This window comes from Aspergillus ruber, assembly GCF_000600275.1.
Source record: "Aspergillus ruber CBS 135680 unplaced genomic scaffold scaffold00002, whole genome shotgun sequence".
Taxonomy (NCBI): domain Eukaryota; kingdom Fungi; phylum Ascomycota; class Eurotiomycetes; order Eurotiales; family Aspergillaceae; genus Aspergillus; species Aspergillus ruber.
This window is the reverse complement of record NW_024467298.1, coordinates 1,280,303-1,299,843: the sequence shown is the minus strand read 5'-3', so window position 1 is coordinate 1,299,843 and position 19,541 is coordinate 1,280,303. Positions and strand designations below refer to the sequence as shown.

Below are 19,541 nucleotides of genomic sequence, written 5' to 3'. Positions count from 1 at the left end.
AGTGGACTCCTACGCTTTATGGCGGATGGCAGACCGACTACTCAACCGACACCGGGAATGGTCCGTTGTACTATGTAGAAAGCTTATCGTTATCTTCACGTGCCTAATCTTTCTTATCTCCGCCCTTGAAGCAAAAAATGTTAAGGCCATCAACAGTCACACTCGTTTCCTCTTATCTCGCCTTGACATGCTCAGATTCCTTCGCTTTGCAATGACTGCTATGACTACCTCTCGCGTTCCTATCCCTACTAATGGGGTGGACTACCGTGGCAAAATCGTCCTGGCTCCGATGGTTCGGTCCGGAGAACTGCCATCTCGTCTTCTTGCTTTGGATTATGGGGCTGATCTGGTTTGGGGCCCCGAAACAATCGATCGCGCGCTCATTGGCACATCGCGTCGCGTCAACCCTCGAAATGGGATCATCGAGTTCACTCGCGGTCAGGGATCCATCATCTATCGCATCGATCCGGTTCGCGAGAAAGGCAGACTAGTCTTTCAAATTGGCACAGCGTCGCCCGAACTCGCGGTGGAAGCGGCTAGAATAATTGCACCTGATGTGTCTGGTATTGACGTTAACTCAGGGTGCCCAAAGCCGTTCAGCACAAGTGGTGGTATGGGGGCAGCTCTGCTGCGGACCCCTGATAAGCTAGTCTCCATCCTTACCGCTCTGGTTGATGAAGTTGGGAAGCCATTCCAGATTGGGATTTCAGTCAAGATTCGCATTCTGGAGACTCCTGAAGAGACTAAGGCACTAGTGTCACGGCTGGTCAAAACTGGAATCACAGGATTAACAGTTCACTGCCGTACAACACCAATGCGACCCAGGGAACGAGCAATTCGCGATCAGCTGAAGATGGTTGCTGATGTGTGTTGTGAAGCTGGAGTTGCCTGTGTTATGAACGGTGATGTTACTTCACGCAATGAAGGTCTGGCGTTGATGAAAGAGTATGGTGTAGACGGGGCCATGATTGCGACATCAGCAGAAGCCAATTCATCATGTTTCCGCCCAGAAGGCGGTTTGCTTCCTTGGAAAGATGTCGTACATGCTTATTTGCGGACCTGTATGGAGGTAGAGAACCGGTTCGGCAATACGAAATATCTCTTAAACATGCTCGTCCCAAGCAAGGAATTTCAGCACTCAAAGTCCTCCAAGTCCTACTATGATTTTTGCCACGCACTCGGGTTTGATGACCTCGTGCCTGCTGCTCTTCAGGTTGATGAAAACATGAATCTGACACACAAGTCAGTTTTCAAGAACAGTACTACCAACCAGAAACAGGAGCCCGAAAAGGTCGATCTTTCCTTGCCATCACAGCCCGCACAGGAAGCGGTCGCGGCATGAACATGGCTTTCTGTTCCCCGCAGTATATACACGAAATCATGTTATTTACGGTTCTTATGTCGATACGCATAGACTAATGATTGGGTCTGGTTTGCATTTTGTGGTGTCTGTCGTTGCTTTGGCTCGTTCTTTTTGTCCATATTCCTGGAAGCAATGTTAAGAATTACTCTGCCTAGCCGCACGGAGACATTCGCGTACTATTAATGTAGACAAAGACCAGACCTCAATGAGAATCAGAACGAGTACCCCTTGTCAGTATTCAGAAACACAGAAACAGGGGTTGGCAAAGTACTGTTAAGTAGCGACCAAGCGCGCATTAAAACGCGATGCCAATCATAATACGGTAAATAAAGATACGCCGCGGAGGATTTCCAGCTGAGGCGGAAGCCGTTGGATCTGCCATCACTGCAGTGGAATTCGGATGGATTGACACAAGTCTGGCTGGTGTGCTTGTGGATGGTCCAAGCTTTGGTCGCGTCAGGGCGCGTGGGTGTTATCAGGAGGGGCAGTACAGAGTATATAGAGCATGGTACAAGTACAAAGTGGTTATTCTATTTCTCTATAACGCAGAGTGATATGTGTCAACAAATTGGTATAGAATAAATATTACCAGTCTCTCCAAACAAGGAATGTCTAGAGACCTGTGTCAGTACTGTAAATAGAGCGTTTTGTGCCCAGCAACCATGCAAAACATAGAACAAGTACAAAGCGCACTGACAAGCCACACACCGCATTGAATCAATTGAAAGAAAATAAGAGCAATGAAGGAAGAACATAAGAAAAACCGTGTCCAACCAATTTAAAGAACTTTTTTTTTTTTTTTTTCACTCCAAGAACAAAGCGTATCCATGGTCAACATGCTTTCCAAAAGCGGTTTAGTGCCCCCGACGCGTGACCGGAGGGCGTCTCCCTTCGAACTCCGTCAACCCCAAGAAAGACCATCGCCAGCCCTTGGTTCGCTTTTCGCTGCGCTGTCGACCTGCTTTTTCTCCCCAGACGGCGGTCAAAACTACCTCTAATGCCCTTCTACAGTTGACTGCGCTCTCCTAATTATCAACATTGCGTTCCGTTAGCGCTCGTACCTCATCGTCGTCTTCTGTTTTGCCCGTCGCCGGGTCGCTCGATCATCTTGTTATTCTGGAGCACGAAACGAAGGACCACTTTCTCAACCGCAATCAATCCCTAGTCGCCTTGGATTTCCAATCGTATTCTCTGTTAAGCTATTTTGCGCATATTGAGCTCGAACCGGTCAATAGCGCCATCACGACCGGTCGATCCACCCGAAAACCCGTCGCATGAACCGGGGTATCCCTTTGTTATACCGGAGTTCGATTGTTTTGTGAGATCATTACGGATTGTATCCCCAAGCGACATATTGCCCTTTCTTGATAGACATGGGTGGCAGCAAGAGAGATTCAGAGACCGTTACAGCTGGAAGGTCGGCGGCCGCCAGATCAAACGGCAAGTCGTCACGGACCGGAACCAACGCACTGAACATTGCTTCCCCGCCGGGAACAAGAACACCGCCGAGCATGCCATCTAAGAAGACGCTCTTCTTTCCCGAGACGATGAGTGGTCGGAAAAAGAGCCAAACTGGACAGGACCTTATCGATCCGGACGCTCTCACAAAGGCATTGAGAGATTATGAGGACGCTGGACATCGTCGTGAGAGGACACCTGGGACTAGTCCAAGTCGAAAGAGGCAGAGAGTTTACGGGGATAGGTTAGTTCCCTCTACCATCTAGGGCTGAGTAGCGCTGCGCGTTTGGCCATGGTGTCCATGCGGGGTTTCCACTAACGATATTGATTTCTCCATTGACAGGTTCATTCCGAATCGCGATGGGCAAGACTTCCAGGCGACATATAGCTTGCTTCATGAAGATGGTTGCCCCTCGACCCCTTCTAAAACGAAAAAGCGTACCCCACACTCAGAACTCCATTTTCAAAAAAGTAAGCCATACTCCTTTGCCCATCTATCTTGACTGGAACAGTGGTTAACATTGAATTAAGCCGAAGAAGCAAACCGGATGTACTCGCGAGTGTTGCGTAGTGAACTGTTCGGAAACACCGTCCCCCAAGCCGATTTGGACTCTTTAACAGCAGACCCACTCTCTGGTATCAACGATAAAACTCGCTCGCATACACCACCATCGCACGTCTCCAACCTTCCTCCCGCCAGCATCACACCATCCACACCACACAAAAACCTTTTCACATACGCCTCCCCGCGGGTCGGATCGAACCAGCAAACCCCGTCGAAAACACCCAGAAGTCACCATGCCCCAAACCTAAATGCCCGGTCAGAATTGTACAGTCTGTCCCCAATACGTTATGATAGCCAACGTATCCTGGAGACCCCACGGAAACAACCTCGTTACGTCAACAAGGTCCCATACAAAGTTCTGGATGCTCCAGACCTACAAGATGACTTCTACCTGAACCTAGTGGATTGGGGTAGCAGTAATGTCCTAGGGGTTGGGTTAGGTAATTCAGTTTATATGTGGAATTCGCATTCAGGGCAAGTTACGAAGCTTTGCGAGCTTAAAGATGATACTGTTACCAGTGTTAACTGGATTCAAAGGGTGAGTTTATGAGGAAATTTCGTTTTCACGCTTTTATGGAATGCTAACGCATTGCTTGTCTATAGGGAACACATCTTTCAATTGGAACAGGGAAAGGTCTCGTTCAAATATGGGACGCCGAGCACTGTCGTCGTCTACGAACAATGATTGGCCACACAAACCGAGTCGGTGCTCTGGCGTGGAACGACCACATCCTTACGTCTGGGTCTCGAGACAAAATCATCTTTCATCGTGATGTCCGTTCTCCGGATCAGCATATACGCCGCCTTGCAGGACATAAACAAGAGGTCTGCGGTCTAAAATGGAACACGGAAGATGGGCAGTTGGCATCAGGTGGCAACGATAATAAACTCATGGTGTGGGATAAACTGAACGAGACGCCGTTATACCGCTTCTCGGATCACGTTGCTGCTGTTAAGGCTATTGCCTGGTCGCCCCATCAACATCATCTCCTCGCTTCCGGTGGAGGTACGGCTGATCGAACCATCAAATTCTGGAACACGTCGACCGGATCTATGATCAAGGAGGTCGACACTGGCAGCCAAGTGTGTAACTTGTCGTGGTCGAAGAACTCGGACGAGATCATCAGCACACATGGTTATAGCCAGAACCAGATTGTCGTCTGGAAATACCCTCGCATGGAGCAGGTCGTATCATTAACAGGCCACACATTTCGTGTTCTTTACCTCGCCATGAGCCCTGATGGGCAAACAGTTGTCACCGGCGCAGGCGATGAAACTCTCCGATTTTGGAAGATTTTCAACAAGAGGCCCGGGAGAGAACACGGACGAGAAGGCAGTAAACTAGCAGAAATGGGTACGATACGGTAAACGAATCTTAAAGAATGGGTTCTGCGGTGTCCGTGATTTCACGTGGCCCTTGACGTGATGTGCATTCAACAAGGCGTTCGTTTGGTCTTTGGCGTTGATTTAATTGAATCCTCGGGTTCTCCCTGGGTTGGGGGTTCAAGCAGGAACGGGCTGAGTTGTTTTCTTTCATTCTGTTTTCTTTTTCCATCTTGGGCATCTATTGCATTTTTCGCGGGTTTTTCACAGCATTTACAGGAGATTACCAGGCGCGTTGATATACCGGATTCTTTTCTTCACAGCATTGCGCTCACTTGTATTCCTTTCCCTTTCTGTTTATCAAGGCGCCTTGCAACTTTAATGGTCCTTCTCTCTCCCGATTCCCAGATTCTATCTATGGATACGGTGTTCCAAACGGGTGGCCAGAAAAAACAGGCGTTAATTCATGGGGTTTGACTTGATTAATAGGTGGTTGGCGATTTGTTTATGGCCTTGAGATTCGGTCCGAGGGGTTTTCTACTTTTGTGTTTTCGCTTCGTTTGTTGAGTATAATTGATGATTGCATGACCTTGTGCTTCTTTTGTTTGTTTCTCTTTGCCCTAGGATTTAGACAGATAGGCAAGTAGGTAGTGTTTTGTTGTATTAGTGGTAATGGAGAATGGGATGTACAAGACATTTGATTGCTTTGCCTAAGATATACTCTCATTGTAAAAGAGTGGTTCGGTGTAAAAAGTAATAGAGTCGAGTGGAAATCCTGCTCTGTATAAATCCTCAATGAGCCATTCTAGCTTTTCTGCTGCTAAACTTACATATACACAATCAATGACCAGAACATAACGGAATAATACACAACAAAAAAAAAAAAAAAAAAGCCTAAATAACCAAACGACCAGGCTCAACGGTCAACAGCGTCTCAACCCGGTCCAAGAAAGCCTTCGCCCTCTTCTCCTCGTTAACCGGAACTGTCAAACTGAATACATTGGCAGCCGGCTCTTCAACGGACGGTACTACCCGCGAAGAAGGCTTCTTAGAAACTTTTCCAGCAAGGAAATCAATAAGGTCCTCCTGGACAGGCTGGGCCCGCGCAACTGGGGCATCCACTTCATTCAACTCGGGGATATAGTCACCCCGCGAGGTAGTAACAGGCTCCCCACCGAGAATCTCATCGAAAAGCTCATCAGCAGAGGGCTTCTGCACAGCCGAACGCGGCAGCTCCTCATTCGCAAGGTCCGCAGCCCTCGCCAAAAACTCCGACAGCGGCACGGTAATCCCCAAACTCTCCTTAATCTTCCTCTGCACGGACAAGACGGCCGAGAGCGAAATCGACAGCGCGACGGAGGTCGTTGGCGGCGGAGCAGGCGCTTCCACCTTCTCGGTGACAGGCTCCGACTTGGGCGCTGGGGGTGCCGCGATCTTGATGTTGCTTAGATCGAGATGGGCGAGCTTGTCGATGCGGGCGGCTTGGGTGGAGGGATAATCTGCTGGGATGGAGCCGAGATAGGCGAGGACGTCACCCTTTAGGAGGCGGCCCTTGGGGCCGGAGGCGGGGATCTTAGAGATATCGGAGTCGGGGATGCCCTTTTCGTGGAGGAGTTGGGTAACGGATGGGTAGAGGGGATAGGCGGGGTTTTGGGTTTGGGGGGTGGTGGATGCGAAGCCTATAGATGTATCTTGTTAGCATGCTGTATATTTATATAGCAAGTCTGCGCAGCCTGTATCCTAAAGTATATCCTGTAGACTCACGTCTGGCGGCACTGTATACTGTGGTGGGCTGTTGCCGTCTGGCGAACATGGCCGGGATTTGGCGCGCTGAGAAGCTGGATGCCATTTTGTAGATTCAACGATCACACAAATATCCTGCAACCTGAAATTATTGATTGCCTTCCGGTTGACGAAAATTATCCTTTTGTTGTCGCGTATGCTATCTCAACGGCTGGATTGTTCGGATTCGGCGACTGGATCAATCTACCTCCACGATGAATCCACACGGACCTTCTGGGGTAGCGGAGTGAGGTGTTGATGTCCGCGATTAACTGGAAGATGTTTTTGAAGCTGGCCTGGGTGTGTATGGCGCTCTTATCTCCGGCATGTAGAACTTGACGTTGAAGTTGTTGGGAGCTTCACCGGTGGCCGGGACAGGAACATTTTTCTGCCGCGGAGGACGGAGGATTGGCCGAGTTCTTTGGATAATCGAGCAAGATACCAGGAACTGAAATAGGTGAGTTTATTTTGTTCATTCTATTGGGATTGCTCTTGATTAATTTTTCGAGGGGTCAAGAGTTCTTATTGTGCGAATTCATGGTTGCAATTGAGTGTATGCTAACTTTGTATAGAAGACTCCGACACAATGTTTCCCAGGTGCTTCGCGTTTCAAAGGCTCTCGCAGCAATACCCCAGGTTCTCTCGTTTACCTAGTTTACAGGCTAATGCCTCGCGCCCAATATGGAGATATTTCTCGTCGAGCATCCCCAGGACAAAAGCCGCCGTGAAACCCCAACCCCAAGCACGTAAAGTCGCAAACTCCGAAGAGACCCTCAAGTTTGCCGGGAGACGACCAGAAGGATTCGGGAAGCTGGAGCGCAAAGTCGCAAAAGAAGGGAACGTCGTCCTTTTCAACGCACCATCCCATCGCAGCTATATCTTCGGTGCCTACAGTCTTGCAGCATTCTGCTTCGCCTACTCAGTATACAACTCCAACATGATTTTCCGGGACCCAATTGCCGTTGGTATCCCCATGTGGCAGCAGACCCTATTTGGAGGTGTCTGTATTGCAATGAGTGTTATGGGCACGGTGTTCCTGACCAAGACCGGACGTTTGATCAAGTCTGTCAATGCTGTCAGCGCGAATGGTCAGACACATATCCGTTTCAGGGTCCGGTCTATGATGCCCTTCAAAAAGCCGTTTGAGTTCGATGCTCTTCCTCGTCAGATTGTTTTCTCTCGTCGACTCGTGGTCACTCCGGGTGCGAACCGGCCGCAGCAGCCTGAAACCCCGCGAAACACCAAGCCATCGGAAATGGAAATCCTCAAAGCACCGGCGAAAAAAATCAGCGTTCTGATATGGACGATATTTGCGAATGTGCGGAAGCTCTTCACTCAAGAGGGCGTTATTCTCCTGGAAGTTGAGGGCCAGAAGGGTGTTTTCAGAATGGACTCTGCTGGTTTCGTATCAGAGGATTTCTTGATGATTGGGAATCCGCTTGATATCAAACGTCGGCCGTAAGGTTTCGTCTTTCCCAATTACTTTCTATGAGTGATACCTTCAGATGCTGTCTTACTACCTATTTTTATATGCGGCCTATCTAAAGCTGCTCCTGTACTCAACGACATCTGTACATACTGTCAAACTTGATGCTTTTCACAGACAAAAATAAAAAATAAAAAATAAAATTGTAAAATCTTCTACTTTTCTTGTTTGCCCTATCGGCGGTTCGGCCCCACGTGACCAGCGCGTCCTATCGACTCCGTGACGCGCTCTCCAGATAACCATCGCGAGCCCCTCCAACGACATCTATGGCCGGTTCGGTTGACACCTCGTTGTCGACTTGCTGGTGCACGCTGTTTGCGTTCGTTATTTTCATTGTTTGATTTGGTGCTGCGTTTGCCGGATAACGGCAGCGTTAAGACAAGATGGGGAAACTCATCCGGCTTGAACTTTTCAGTACGTTGCGACCCGCAACAATGCGCATTCATAAGTTGCTGACAATTGTCTAGACTTTAAATCATACAAGGGTCACCATGTGCTCCTCTTTGGAGATGCCTACTTCACATCGATCATCGGGCCCAACGGGTCTGGAAAGTCGAATTCGTTTGTTGCCTTTTTGTATCCTCGGACATTTGAGAGTCCGTCGCGCTGACATGACATTAGGATGGACGCGATTTCCTTCGTTCTAGGTATCAAATCATCCCACCTACGATCCGCGAACCTCCGCGATCTGGTCTACCGTGGCCGCGTCCTACGAACCGCTAAGCTCGATGCCGAGGGTAACGCAATCGAACAGCCTACAAACGGCGACGACGAGGCCGAAGATGGCGTCGACGGAATCGAGTCGCAAGATCCAAACGGAACACAAGACCCGAGAACGGCATGGGTTATGGCGGTTTACGAAGACGATGCCGGCGAGGAGCAACAATGGCGGCGGTCCATTACGAGCCAGGGCGTTAGCGAGTACCGGATAAACAACCAGGTCGTGTCTGCGCAGCAATATAACGAGGCTCTGGAGGCGGAGAACATCCTCATCAAGGCGCGCAACTTCCTTGTCTTCCAGGGTGATGTTGAAGCGATTGCGGCGCAGTCTCCCAAGGACCTTACGCGGTTGATTGAACAAATTTCGGGTAGTTTGGAATACAAAGCGGAGTACGAAAAATTGAAGGTGGAAGCTGAGGAGGCTGCTGAGCAGCAAACTGTCCAGCTTCACCGTCGGAGAGGTATCAATTCGGAGATCAAGCAATACCAGGAACAGAAGCGCGAGGCCGATAGCTACTCTAGGAAGGCAGAGGAACGCGACCAAGCTATCATTACCCATATCTTATGGAAGCTGTTTCATTTCCAACGCTTGATCGACGACTCCAGCGAAGAGATCCAGAAGTACCAGAATGAGCTCAAAGAATACCGCCGCGGTGTCGAGAAGTACGAGAAGGACGTCGAAGATGCGAAGAAAGATCATGCTAAAGTCGGGCGAGATGTTGCAAAAGCCGAGAAGAACATCACGAACAAAGAGAAGCAGATCGAGGAGGCTAATACTTCCTTGGTCCCCGTGGACGAAAAGGTCGACATTACCGTGAAGAAAGTCGAAAGGTTCGCTTCGCGGATCGCTGAGATTGGCAAGGAGCGCGAGGCACAGTTGGCCAACACCAAGCAATTGGAGAAGGACCTCAAGATTGTCGAAAAGGCACAGGTCCAGTGGGAAGCTGAATGGCAGAAGTCTATGAGCAAGCAGGGTATCCAGCTTAGCGGCGCTGACCAACAAGAATACAACAAACTCAAGGAGGAGCTTAACAAACGATCATCCGCAGAGCAGCTCAACTTGGACAATCTACGCCGCCAGCGGAAGACGGAAGCTGAAGCTGTGAACAGTCTTAAGAGCAAATTTGAGGGCACCGAGTGGCAGCTGCAGAGTCTGGAATCTGATAAACAGTCTCTGGAAGAGCGTCAAGAGTCGATCACCGAGGTCGTCACCACCGCTTCCAAGGACATCGAGCGCAAGAAAAAGGAGTTGAATACTCTTACTTCCGAACGATTACGGGTGTCTCAGATGAGAACGGAATTGGAAGAAAAACTTCAGGTCGTCTTGAAAAAGCTGCTCGAAGCTGATGATGGCAAGAAGCAGTCTGAAAAGGAAATCCGGACAAGGGAGTTGATCTCGACACTGAAGCGCATCTTCCCGGGTGTCAAAGGTCGAGTCAGCGATCTTTGCAAACCCAAGCAGAAGAAGTATAACGAAGCTGTCAGTACGGTTCTCGGACGACACTTCGATGCCATCGTTGTCGACAACGAGAAGACTGCTAAGGAGTGTATCCAGCACCTCCGTGACCAGAGAGCCGGACAGGCGACTTTCATTCCGCTCGAGACGATCCAGGTGAAGGCCTTCAACTCCAACCTCAAGGGTGTGCACCGTGGAATGCGTCCTGCGATTGAGACGGTGGACTATGAAGACTCCGTTTCCCGCGCTATCACCTATGCTTGTGGAAATGCCGTTGTTTGCGATGACCTTGCGACAGCCAAGTACCTCTGTTACGAACGAAACTTGGATGCCAAGACAGTCACTCTCGATGGTACAGTGATTCACAAGGGTGGTCTGATGACTGGTGGTCGTGGTCCTCAGCAAAGCTCTAAGCGCTGGGAAGACTCAGAAGTGGAGAACCTTCACAAGCTCAAGGATAAGCTCATGGCAGACCTTTCCAACCTACCCAAGGGCCACCGCAGGGGTACCGAAGAGGAAACTCTGCAGGGCGAACTGGTTGGTCTCGAGCAGCGTCTTGCCTATGCTCGCGATGAACTAAAGGCTTTGGAGAAGAATCTCAAGAGCAAGCACAGCGAGCTTGACTTCGTCAAGCGCCAGCTCGAAGACCTCCGGCCGAAGTACGCGGAGCGAAAGGAGACACTGGACGAGCTCGACCAATCGATTATAGAGACGCAAGAGTCGGTCAGCGGCGTCGAGGATGACATCTACCGCAAGTTCTGCAAGCGCCTTGGCTACGATAACATCCGTGAATACGAAGCACAACAAGGCTCGCTGCAGGAGGAGGCATCTCAGAAGAAGCTTGAGTTCACAACGCAAAAGAGCCGAATCGAGAACCAGCTCAGCTTCGAGAAACAACGTCTACAAGCTACAGTTGACCGTATCAGTGGTCTTGAAGCACAGCACCAGCGTGACGAGGGCTTGATCAAGGAACTCAAGGCAGAGCAGCAAAATATCCGCAATCAGCTCGATGAATTTGAGGCCGAGCTTGAGATCCTCCGCGAACGTCTGGGAGAGCAAAAGGAAGTCTACGGACAATCGGCAGAGAACCTTAACCAGCAACGAAGGGAACTGCAGAAGCGCAGCAAGAACGTCGAAGGGTCATTGAAGAATATTAGTGGTTTAGAGGCTGATATCCAGCGGAATTCGTCAAGCCGTTACACCCTTCTCCGGCGTTGCAAACTTGAAGATATTGACATTCCCTTGACTGAAAGCTCAAACTCGCTCGACCATCTTCCTATTGATGAGCTTGTCCAGACGGCTGATCCGGATGCCATGGATGTCGATGAGGATGCTAATGGCAGTGGTCAGGCTCTCGTGCAAGACTACGGCGTTGAGGTTGACTTTGACTCTCTAGGAGACTCCCTCAAGGAAGTAAGTGGTGGTCAAAGAAAGCTCCCATAGAAAATACATGCTCATACAGAAATAGGAATCCGACGAAAAACTCGAAGAAGAACTTCTGGAAAAGGTCAGGTCACTCAACAGCGACCTCGACAAGATGGCACCGAACACCCGCGCAATGGAGCGTCTCGAGAGTGTCGAGAACAAGCTTCGGAGTACTGAGAAGGACTTCGAAGATTCTCGGAAGCACTCGCGCAAGACAAAGGACGATTTTGAAGAGGTTATGCGCAAGCGTTCAGACCTGTTCAACAAAGCCTTCACGCATATTTCTGAGCAGATTGGCCCTATCTACCGGGAGCTGACGCGGAGTTCTAATTATCCATTGGGTGGACAAGCGTAAGTTACCATTCATACAGAAACTTTGGCAAGCAACGTTTAACATTACTAGATACCTGGACATCGAAGACTCCGATGAACCCTATCTTGACGGCATCAAATACCATGCCATGCCACCGCTCAAACGATTCCGCGACATGGAGCACCTCTCTGGAGGCGAAAAGACAATGGCCGCCCTCGCCCTACTCTTCGCGATCCACTCCTACCAGCCATCTCCCTTCTTCGTGCTCGATGAAGTCGACGCTGCTCTGGACAACACCAACGTCGCCCGTATCGCGAACTACATCCACGATCATGCTGCACCTGGTATGCAGTTCATCGTGATTAGTTTGAAGACGGGGCTATTTCAAAACAGTGAGGCGCTGGTTGGTGTTTACCGTGACCAAGCGGAGAATAGCAGCAAGTCTTTGACGCTTGATGTAAGTTTCCGTTCACCACCATAATTCATAGCTATAGATCATGTGCTAACCATTCTTTTTTACTACAGCTGCGCAAGTATCAATGAATGCTCTGTTTATGTTGATAGTGTTATGGTGTTTCTTTCTCTCTTTTCTTAATATGTGATTTGTAGATTAGTACCCCTGTAGTGATTTTATCTTCCTTATATTAGCCCTATTTGGAAACGTTATTCGCCTTGAAATGAGACCATGGAATGGTAACGAGTTCAGTTTATGACCAGAACAATTGAATTATTTTCTTTTGCTTCTTTATCTCGTCGGGTTAAGCTTCATGGTCTCTTAGAGATATATCATTCACATTGCCCCCCACCCCCTATAAATCAACGCCAAGTTACCTCAAGCCAACTCTCATATTGTTAAAGAATCCACACTACGCCCTGTTCACAGCTCATGGACACTGTTATTGAAATGTCTACAAATGCAATCCATGCCATTCGAAAGACTACGTGGTAATTTCTAGGATAGCCTCTTTTGATGATACCATGTTGTAGCTATTGATTCGAGATATCTTCTTTCTGCTATATTATTGAGCCTCATGCTACGTCTATGCTGAATAGCCGCTGACAGCAACCTCAATAGAGCCTCAATACCAGCATAAACGAACTGAGCTGTCTCATGTGATGACATGACCAGATCCCAAACCCCACGAACATGTTGACAATAATGTGTCCTATTACAAACAATGCGTGCATACAATAGTGTATATAGCAGTACGTGCACGCGGGTAAACAGGAAAGTCCAGACCGAATAGTGTCTTTGAGAGAAGAAGGACCAAAGTACGGTGTACAATGCATCTCAATCAGTGAGAATCTGCAGCACTGGTGTAATGGTAAAGAATTGCAAATGCAGACAAATCATATTTCTCTGCATCTGCCATGCACAAGTACAAGTGCCTGCCTATCTAAGTTACAGAGCACACTAAGATACAATCTACGCGGTACGTGGCATACCCCCCTCCACGGAAACAACCGCTGCAGACACATACATATCCTCTGCACAGCGTACATCTCCCTCATATATAGTCAGGAATGCGGAAGACCTTCCACCACGGCTCGGTGAAGGGAACTTGCCGCATTTCGATCAGCAGCATCTCGCATCTCACGAACATGCAGAAATCTATAGTACGCTGTAGTGTTGATCGTATCCAGCCATACAGTTACTCCGTGGAAATATTCTCCGGTGTGGATGGGGTATGTAGGACATGCCTACTGCAAATTATTCCTGTTTCTTTTTTCTTGGGTCTCAGTAAACTCTGGTACGGAGTGCAGAATGGTTTGGTTCGTAGGAAGATCTGGGTTCGGATCTGGACCGAATCTGAGTGTATTGTACGAGGATGCCTTCTGCAGGTTCATGTCAATCTGGATTCAATAGTTCGTTCTGTCATGGAATTAATCATGCATGTTTTGGGATCCGGGGACATGTTGGTACTTCTTGAAAAGGAGGTATCCGTACAAGTACCTGGGTGGCTGGATATGACCGCTCAACCCCGGGAAAAAGGACGACGTCGTGTTAGACCGAACAGGTGCGAAGGAACCGAACCAGACTGACGGATTCAATAATGTACTGAGCACAGTGGTATTGGAATTGATTGGACATTATGCGATGATTTGGAAGGGAAAAGAGATGTGCTTCCATAGTCTGAGCAGAAGGATGACACTGCATTCCTAACAAAGTAAGCGATGCCTATGGAGTACGGAGTAGCCAACGGATTCTCGACTGGCCATCTTATTCATCGTTAGTCATTAGCTATATCAGCATGATTCAGTCTCAATAAGTGGCGAAATAGTACTGTGTAACATCAGCTACAGTGAAACAGCCACCAATGCTTCAGCCGTGACTGAAAAATGATAGTCTTCTGCAGTAAAAGTAGATCACAGAACCCCAAAGAGTAGGAGGACCGGTGGGCCTATGGCTGACGCCCGAAATTGGCCACAATGCGATTGAATCCATAGAGGAAGAAGGTCAGCCCTGTCATCGACCATTGCGCAACATTCGGGGACTAGCTGCTATTTTGGGATCCCAGAGTGGACTTTCCTTGATCCACAGCTTTTATGCATCACTGTTTCTGTCAAGAATTGAGCCAATTGAATTCCTGAGGCACCAGGATTTTGCCAACAGGTTGATTTGAAATCGCTCTCCGTTTGTATTGTCCAAGGGAGGCAGTACAGGATTCCGTATCTATGTTTCTGAGAGGCGAATCTATAGACTGACCACAATTACCTTAATCACGGTCAAATTCAATAATGATGCATAATTATCATATACCCTGTAGCGGTAGATCGTGATCCCCGAGTTGAGAGGTCAGATACTCGGTGTAGCAGACGAATGCACTGTGCCGCAGAATGTAAACAGAATTAACGGATCTGCATCGGCTGGAGCGATACTTCATCACTTCCAGGGGCCAATCACCTGGGACTCAGTGACATATGCTCTATATCCAAAGTGTCAATTGCAAAGTGGATTCTGTCGCGAGTTGAGTTTGATGGCTGCAGATGACCTCGGACTTGTGCGATACGGTTTCCGATATATGATTCTTCGTCAGTTAGATCGCGAGATGCCGTTTGTTTCCCCCTTTTCTCGCCAGACTAATTCGTATTAAGGACAAGGGTCTTGCTGCGTATGTGAACGCGCCAATGATTCCGCGCGCGCCAACTGGGGGCCGTTATTTCGATATTTTTGTTTTTGGTCGACCATCGCCATCCACCGATACTCCGCCACTCGGATTCAATCATGCAAGCCACATGCATGAAGTCTGTGGGAAGTATCGGTGCTGCAAGTGCGTCGTATGTTGCTGGGTCTTTTGGAGTTGACAGCTCATTTGACCGGAATTCGGAGAAGGTTCGAAGGGGAAGGATCCCGAAGGCAAAATTGAGAAAAAGAAATTTTAATTCCCCCGCAAAAAGGTAAGGGGGATTAGATACATCGCGTCTCACTGTCTATGTATCTTTTTTACCCTTTTAGCTCTTTGGCGGCGTTTTACTCTGTCGCCATCCTATCGCCCACGGGAAATGAACGTCTTTAGTGTGCAGTGCTGAGTTGGCCTGTAGTCCCTGCACTGCAGTATTGTCACCGCCAGAATAGACAACGGTGAGCCTGCCAAAATGGTAGTGGATATACGGGTGCTCTGTATGCGTTGTCCCTTTTCGGCTGTTGGCACCGCACTGTCAAAATTGAATTAGTGCCCGCTGTCGCTCAACTGTCGATAGATGATGATCCACGTCAAATGGATCCTCCGTTGATGATCATTGCCGGTGGAGGCATGGGGTCACCACCGCCGTCTCATAGTCGCATAGCCTCATTGGGTTCGAAGGAACAAGACTATTGTGTCGGTACTATGCAACAGCCGTTATGCTGTACGCTAGCCAGCCAAAGGCCGGCCAAGAGTCCAGAATCTCTTGTGTGAGTCGTGAATGCGAAGAGAAGAGAAGGCAAGAGAACGGGCACTATCATAGTGAGGCCACCAGGTGGTCTTTCCCCGACGAGTCTAACCACTAAAGGATCGGCGGTCAGTGGCCCTGGGGTTAACTGACCACATCCCCTCTCCATAATTTCGCATCAGTTGAAGAAGAGCATCATAGGAGGCCAAGGCCCTTGTCGATCTGGAGAGGGGAGTCAATCCTACTGGCGCAGGCAATTTCCTGTTGTGTTTTTAGAAACCGAAGCGGCCCACCAAAGTACGGAATAGCCCGTATTCAAACGAGTGATCGAGTGCCATTTCCGGTAACAGAGATGTAACAGATGTACGTGTGGAGAGGCTAGATACGCCGTGCATCGAACTATCATCATCCAGGAGATGCGGTTGTTGACGAGTATAGTCCTGATACTCTCCCAACCCGGAAGACCCCCCACTAATCAGCTCGAGTGACAAATCAGGTCGCTTGCTAGTCAGCTAGAGTCAGATCCGTTTGAAAGATCTCTATTGTTTTCTTTTGCGACGTAGAAGAAGTGGAGAGCAATGGAAAGTTCTTTCTTTCTTTCATGCATGGTTTAACTGATTGGACAGCACCAGGAACGGATCAAGACAATTCATTTCCGCCTGTTTAGACTAGGACTGCAGTTTCCAGCCGTGTTGTTGCCATACTCCGCTGCCTAAAGGCCCCGAGCCGTGTCCACGTAGCACACGAATATGTATATCGGTCAAGGCACACTATTTCTCCGGCGAGAGAGAAATGGCCAAGCGAGAGGCGTTGCTGAGCACTACGGAGTCCCTGTTAATCTCGAGGGGCAAGGGCTTCTGCCGATCAGGGCATCTCTAACCTGTGGGCATCCGGTTCTTGGACATGTAATCATCACTTTGCCTGCATGACCTCAGAAAGCGACAAGGATGTCAAACACATGGGGCAAGGTATTTTCCTCTGCTTTTTTTTGTTTCTTAACAAGCTGATGTGATTCGCTCTCGCTGTCTCCACGCCACGCAACGCGCAAAGTGATTCTAACAGGCTTTATTGTTATTGCTTTTTTTTTTTTTTTTCGCATTAGCCATTACCATGCTGACCCTCAAACAGTACCTGAGAAGTGTGAAATACGGAGTACGGAGTGATGCTCACTTTTTGTCATCATTCATCCATCAAATATGGGGCTTCTGGGACGTGAATCGGATTCCCCGGCGGGGGTCCCTGGCAGTCGTCTGGAGGTCCCGGCGTTCTAACATTCCCCTGTTGGACTAGCCAGTCATCGTATTGATCTGGCAATGAGCGGGCAAAATTGGGTTTCTGTCATTATGCTAAGGCTGCCTTGCGAGGGCCGACGTGGGTCGGAGACGCAAATCCGGCCCAAGACGAGGAGTACCAACGCCTGTAATAGTAATGACTATTCATGCATAATGTAGATGCGGACCCATCTAGATGGCGTTTTGCTCCTCAATCCTGCATGTATTTGTTTTCCGTACATTAGCCATACCGTACCAGCCACAAGACTGGATTCGCATGTCATGTGGGTGTGCAAGTGTCAGAACAGCTCTGTTCCCTGACGACTCGCTGGACCGTACTTTTCTTTTTTTTTTTTTCCCTTGATCCCCTGAACAGATTATGCAGCTTTCTTTTTTTCTCTTGGCCAGCATCTGATATATGACGGGTGCTCCTCCGGTTCCATTCCTTCGGGTCATCACTCTCTTATATCTTTCATTTGCTTCCTCAGATAAATCTGACCATCGCCTCCAGTGTCGAACTCTCGTGACCTATACTTTAGATATAAGACCAGCTATCTGTATCACAACCAGCACCTGTTCATTTCATATTGGTCTTATTCATTGTCTTATTCATACTCTGCTTGCGCATCTCATACCAAGTTGTGCGGAACAAACACCATGAACCCAGCATATGCCGCCGTGACAACGGGGCCCGAGATGTCTCACCAGTCATTGTCGTATGATGATGGGATGGCCTCGAGATCATCTGTAAGCATAATAAATCCGGCTTCTATCAGGGTCACCGGTGCTGATAACCGTTATCGCAGCAGCAGATCGCGACAACCCAGCCAACAATGCTGAACATCCCATATTCGCATTATGCTATTCTGTATATGGACGGCGATGGAAAGCTTGATGTGGAGGTTTCCGCTTCGATTGAGGGTTCAGAAAAGGCCATTTTCACCCAGGATGTTAGAGGGCGGTTTTTGCGCTCCGTGACGGGAGGCCCATATGGCCTGCAGGGTTATTCAAGTGAGTGAACATCTGAAGGAACAGTTCCATTAGAGGTAACTTACTAACTGTGACAATGACAGACTCAATGATGCCAGCTCAGGACAGCATTCTTCCCAGCTCAACTTCCCTCGCCTGGTACCACCATTCTCGAACAAAACGAGATGGTCTCATTCCCTGCGAATGGCAGTCGCAACGCAGCAAGCGCCAGAGACGTCGCGACTCTGATTCCGCATCAGCCTCCCCTTGTCCCACCATCCGCCGCACCGCGCTGCGCGTGGGAGACCACGACATCCTACGACGGTACTACGAGAAGGCATTCGACAACTTCCAGCAGCTCAACTGCAGAATGATTGCCAAGGCATGGATCAAGCTCGTTGAGCCGCGCAAGCAGGTCAACCACCCTTATAATGGACGGAAGAACGTTGGAGGAACATCACAGCGTGTTGACCCGGAGTTGACAAAGCCAAGGTGGTGGCCGACAGGTGTCACTCACAAGGAGCCTGACCACCTACCCAAGCCTGGTGAGTCCAACTAGAACAGGAAGGAAGGCATTTTTTTGTTAACATTTACTTTCACAACAGAACGAGTCCGTCTTCTTATCCACATCCTTTGCGAATTGAGGGGCAGCCACGATATCACTGCAGAGAAGCTCAAAGAAGCTGGTCAAGATGTGCGACGCCAAATTTCGCCTTCTGAGCGCCTGGAGGTCCTGGACGAGATCTACTACGTTCGACAGATGGAAGAGCACTACTTGGCTGGTGATATTGGTATGTTACTAGCTACTCTCCTTTCCTATATTCAACACTAACGATTATCCAGGTGCCGATACAATACTCCACGTCTCCCACGTCCACCTCCCTGAAGCCAGCTTTGAATTCGACCAGCACGACTTCCAATCCACAGACCATCACGACTCACTCTCCTCGGTTCCAACCACCCTGCCAAAGGTCCCAGCCATGCGCGGCACCTCGGATGATGGCAGCTCAGAGTACTGCCTTCCTCTCACTCCCTCGTCCTGCCCGTCTAACGGCCCCCGGAGTCCTGCACAGACGCACCCATCCTACTCACCCGACATGGCTTCTTCCATGATGTCCACTGGTGCCCACGCCAGTGCTGCGTACGTGACTTCCAAAGGCGAGTCACATCCAGGTGCCGCTACCGCGTGTATGCCGGACTATTTCAGCCAGCCATTCCTTGTCCCGACAACGGCGCCATCAACGCAGGCTGGGTATTGGGGGCACCCAGCTCAGGCGCACCCAGCGCCTATGTATTCTACTGGATACTAATGAATTCCTACTGATGAGTTTTTCGCATGGCACCAAGACTCAACACACTCATTTATTTTTCCTTTTTCCTTTGTATTATACTCGATTCGTCATCACTGCACATTTCCTTTGTCTTGTATGTCTATATTGCATCGTTCGGTTTTTTTTTTTTTTTTTTTGCAACTTCTAGTAAGTCTTGGTTTGCGCGACGAGAAAGTTCTGCCTTATTGACTATGGGAAAATCCTTT

At 49.0% G+C, this 19,541-nt stretch overlaps 6 protein-coding genes across 6 annotated transcripts; 5 read left to right on the top strand and 1 right to left on the bottom strand.

Moving 5' to 3' along the window:
* Positions 1-76: 76 nt before the first annotated feature.
* EURHEDRAFT_408516 (tRNA-dihydrouridine(20) synthase (NAD(+))) lies at positions 77-1,597 on the top strand. The gene has a single exon (XM_040780848.1). The coding sequence runs from the start codon at positions 212-214 to the stop codon at positions 1,340-1,342; it is 1,131 nt and encodes a 376-aa protein (XP_040642933.1). The 5' UTR covers positions 77-211; the 3' UTR covers positions 1,343-1,597.
* A 1,139-nt stretch (positions 1,598-2,736) lies between these two features.
* On the top strand, positions 2,737-4,754 carry EURHEDRAFT_447311 (WD40 repeat domain-containing protein; the record flags this gene model as incomplete). The annotated part of the gene is made up of 4 exons (XM_040783662.1): positions 2,737-3,065; positions 3,165-3,292; positions 3,353-3,924; positions 3,990-4,754. The coding sequence occupies 4 exons, from the start codon at positions 2,737-2,739 to the stop codon at positions 4,752-4,754; spliced, it is 1,794 nt and encodes a 597-aa protein (XP_040642932.1).
* Positions 4,755-5,578: 824 nt separating this feature from the next.
* pdx1 (putative pyruvate dehydrogenase complex component Pdx1) lies at positions 5,579-6,831 on the bottom strand. The gene is made up of 2 exons (XM_040780847.1): positions 6,474-6,831; positions 5,579-6,388 (listed from the first exon to the last, which is right to left on the bottom strand). Exons 1-2 carry the CDS (start codon positions 6,556-6,558, stop codon positions 5,604-5,606), a joined length of 870 nt encoding a protein of 289 aa, XP_040642931.1. The 5' UTR covers positions 6,559-6,831; the 3' UTR covers positions 5,579-5,603.
* Positions 6,832-6,947: 116 nt separating this feature from the next.
* On the top strand, positions 6,948-8,096 carry EURHEDRAFT_408513 (uncharacterized protein). The gene has a single exon (XM_040780846.1). The coding sequence runs from the start codon at positions 7,078-7,080 to the stop codon at positions 7,951-7,953; it is 876 nt and encodes a 291-aa protein (XP_040642930.1). The 5' UTR covers positions 6,948-7,077; the 3' UTR covers positions 7,954-8,096.
* A 132-nt stretch (positions 8,097-8,228) lies between these two features.
* EURHEDRAFT_408511 (cohesin subunit SMC1) lies at positions 8,229-12,691 on the top strand. The gene is made up of 6 exons (XM_040780845.1): positions 8,229-8,391; positions 8,445-8,538; positions 8,599-11,566; positions 11,622-11,929; positions 11,982-12,348; positions 12,417-12,691. Exons 1-6 carry the CDS (start codon positions 8,361-8,363, stop codon positions 12,432-12,434), a joined length of 3,786 nt encoding a protein of 1,261 aa, XP_040642929.1. The 5' UTR covers positions 8,229-8,360; the 3' UTR covers positions 12,435-12,691.
* A 5,001-nt stretch (positions 12,692-17,692) lies between these two features.
* Positions 17,693-19,314, top strand: EURHEDRAFT_374297 (DUF2841 domain-containing protein; the record flags this gene model as incomplete). Its single annotated transcript, XM_040778623.1, has 5 exons — positions 17,693-17,782; positions 17,842-18,046; positions 18,109-18,549; positions 18,610-18,795; positions 18,848-19,314. The coding sequence occupies 5 exons, from the start codon at positions 17,693-17,695 to the stop codon at positions 19,312-19,314; spliced, it is 1,389 nt and encodes a 462-aa protein (XP_040642928.1).
* Positions 19,315-19,541: the final 227 nt, after the last annotated feature.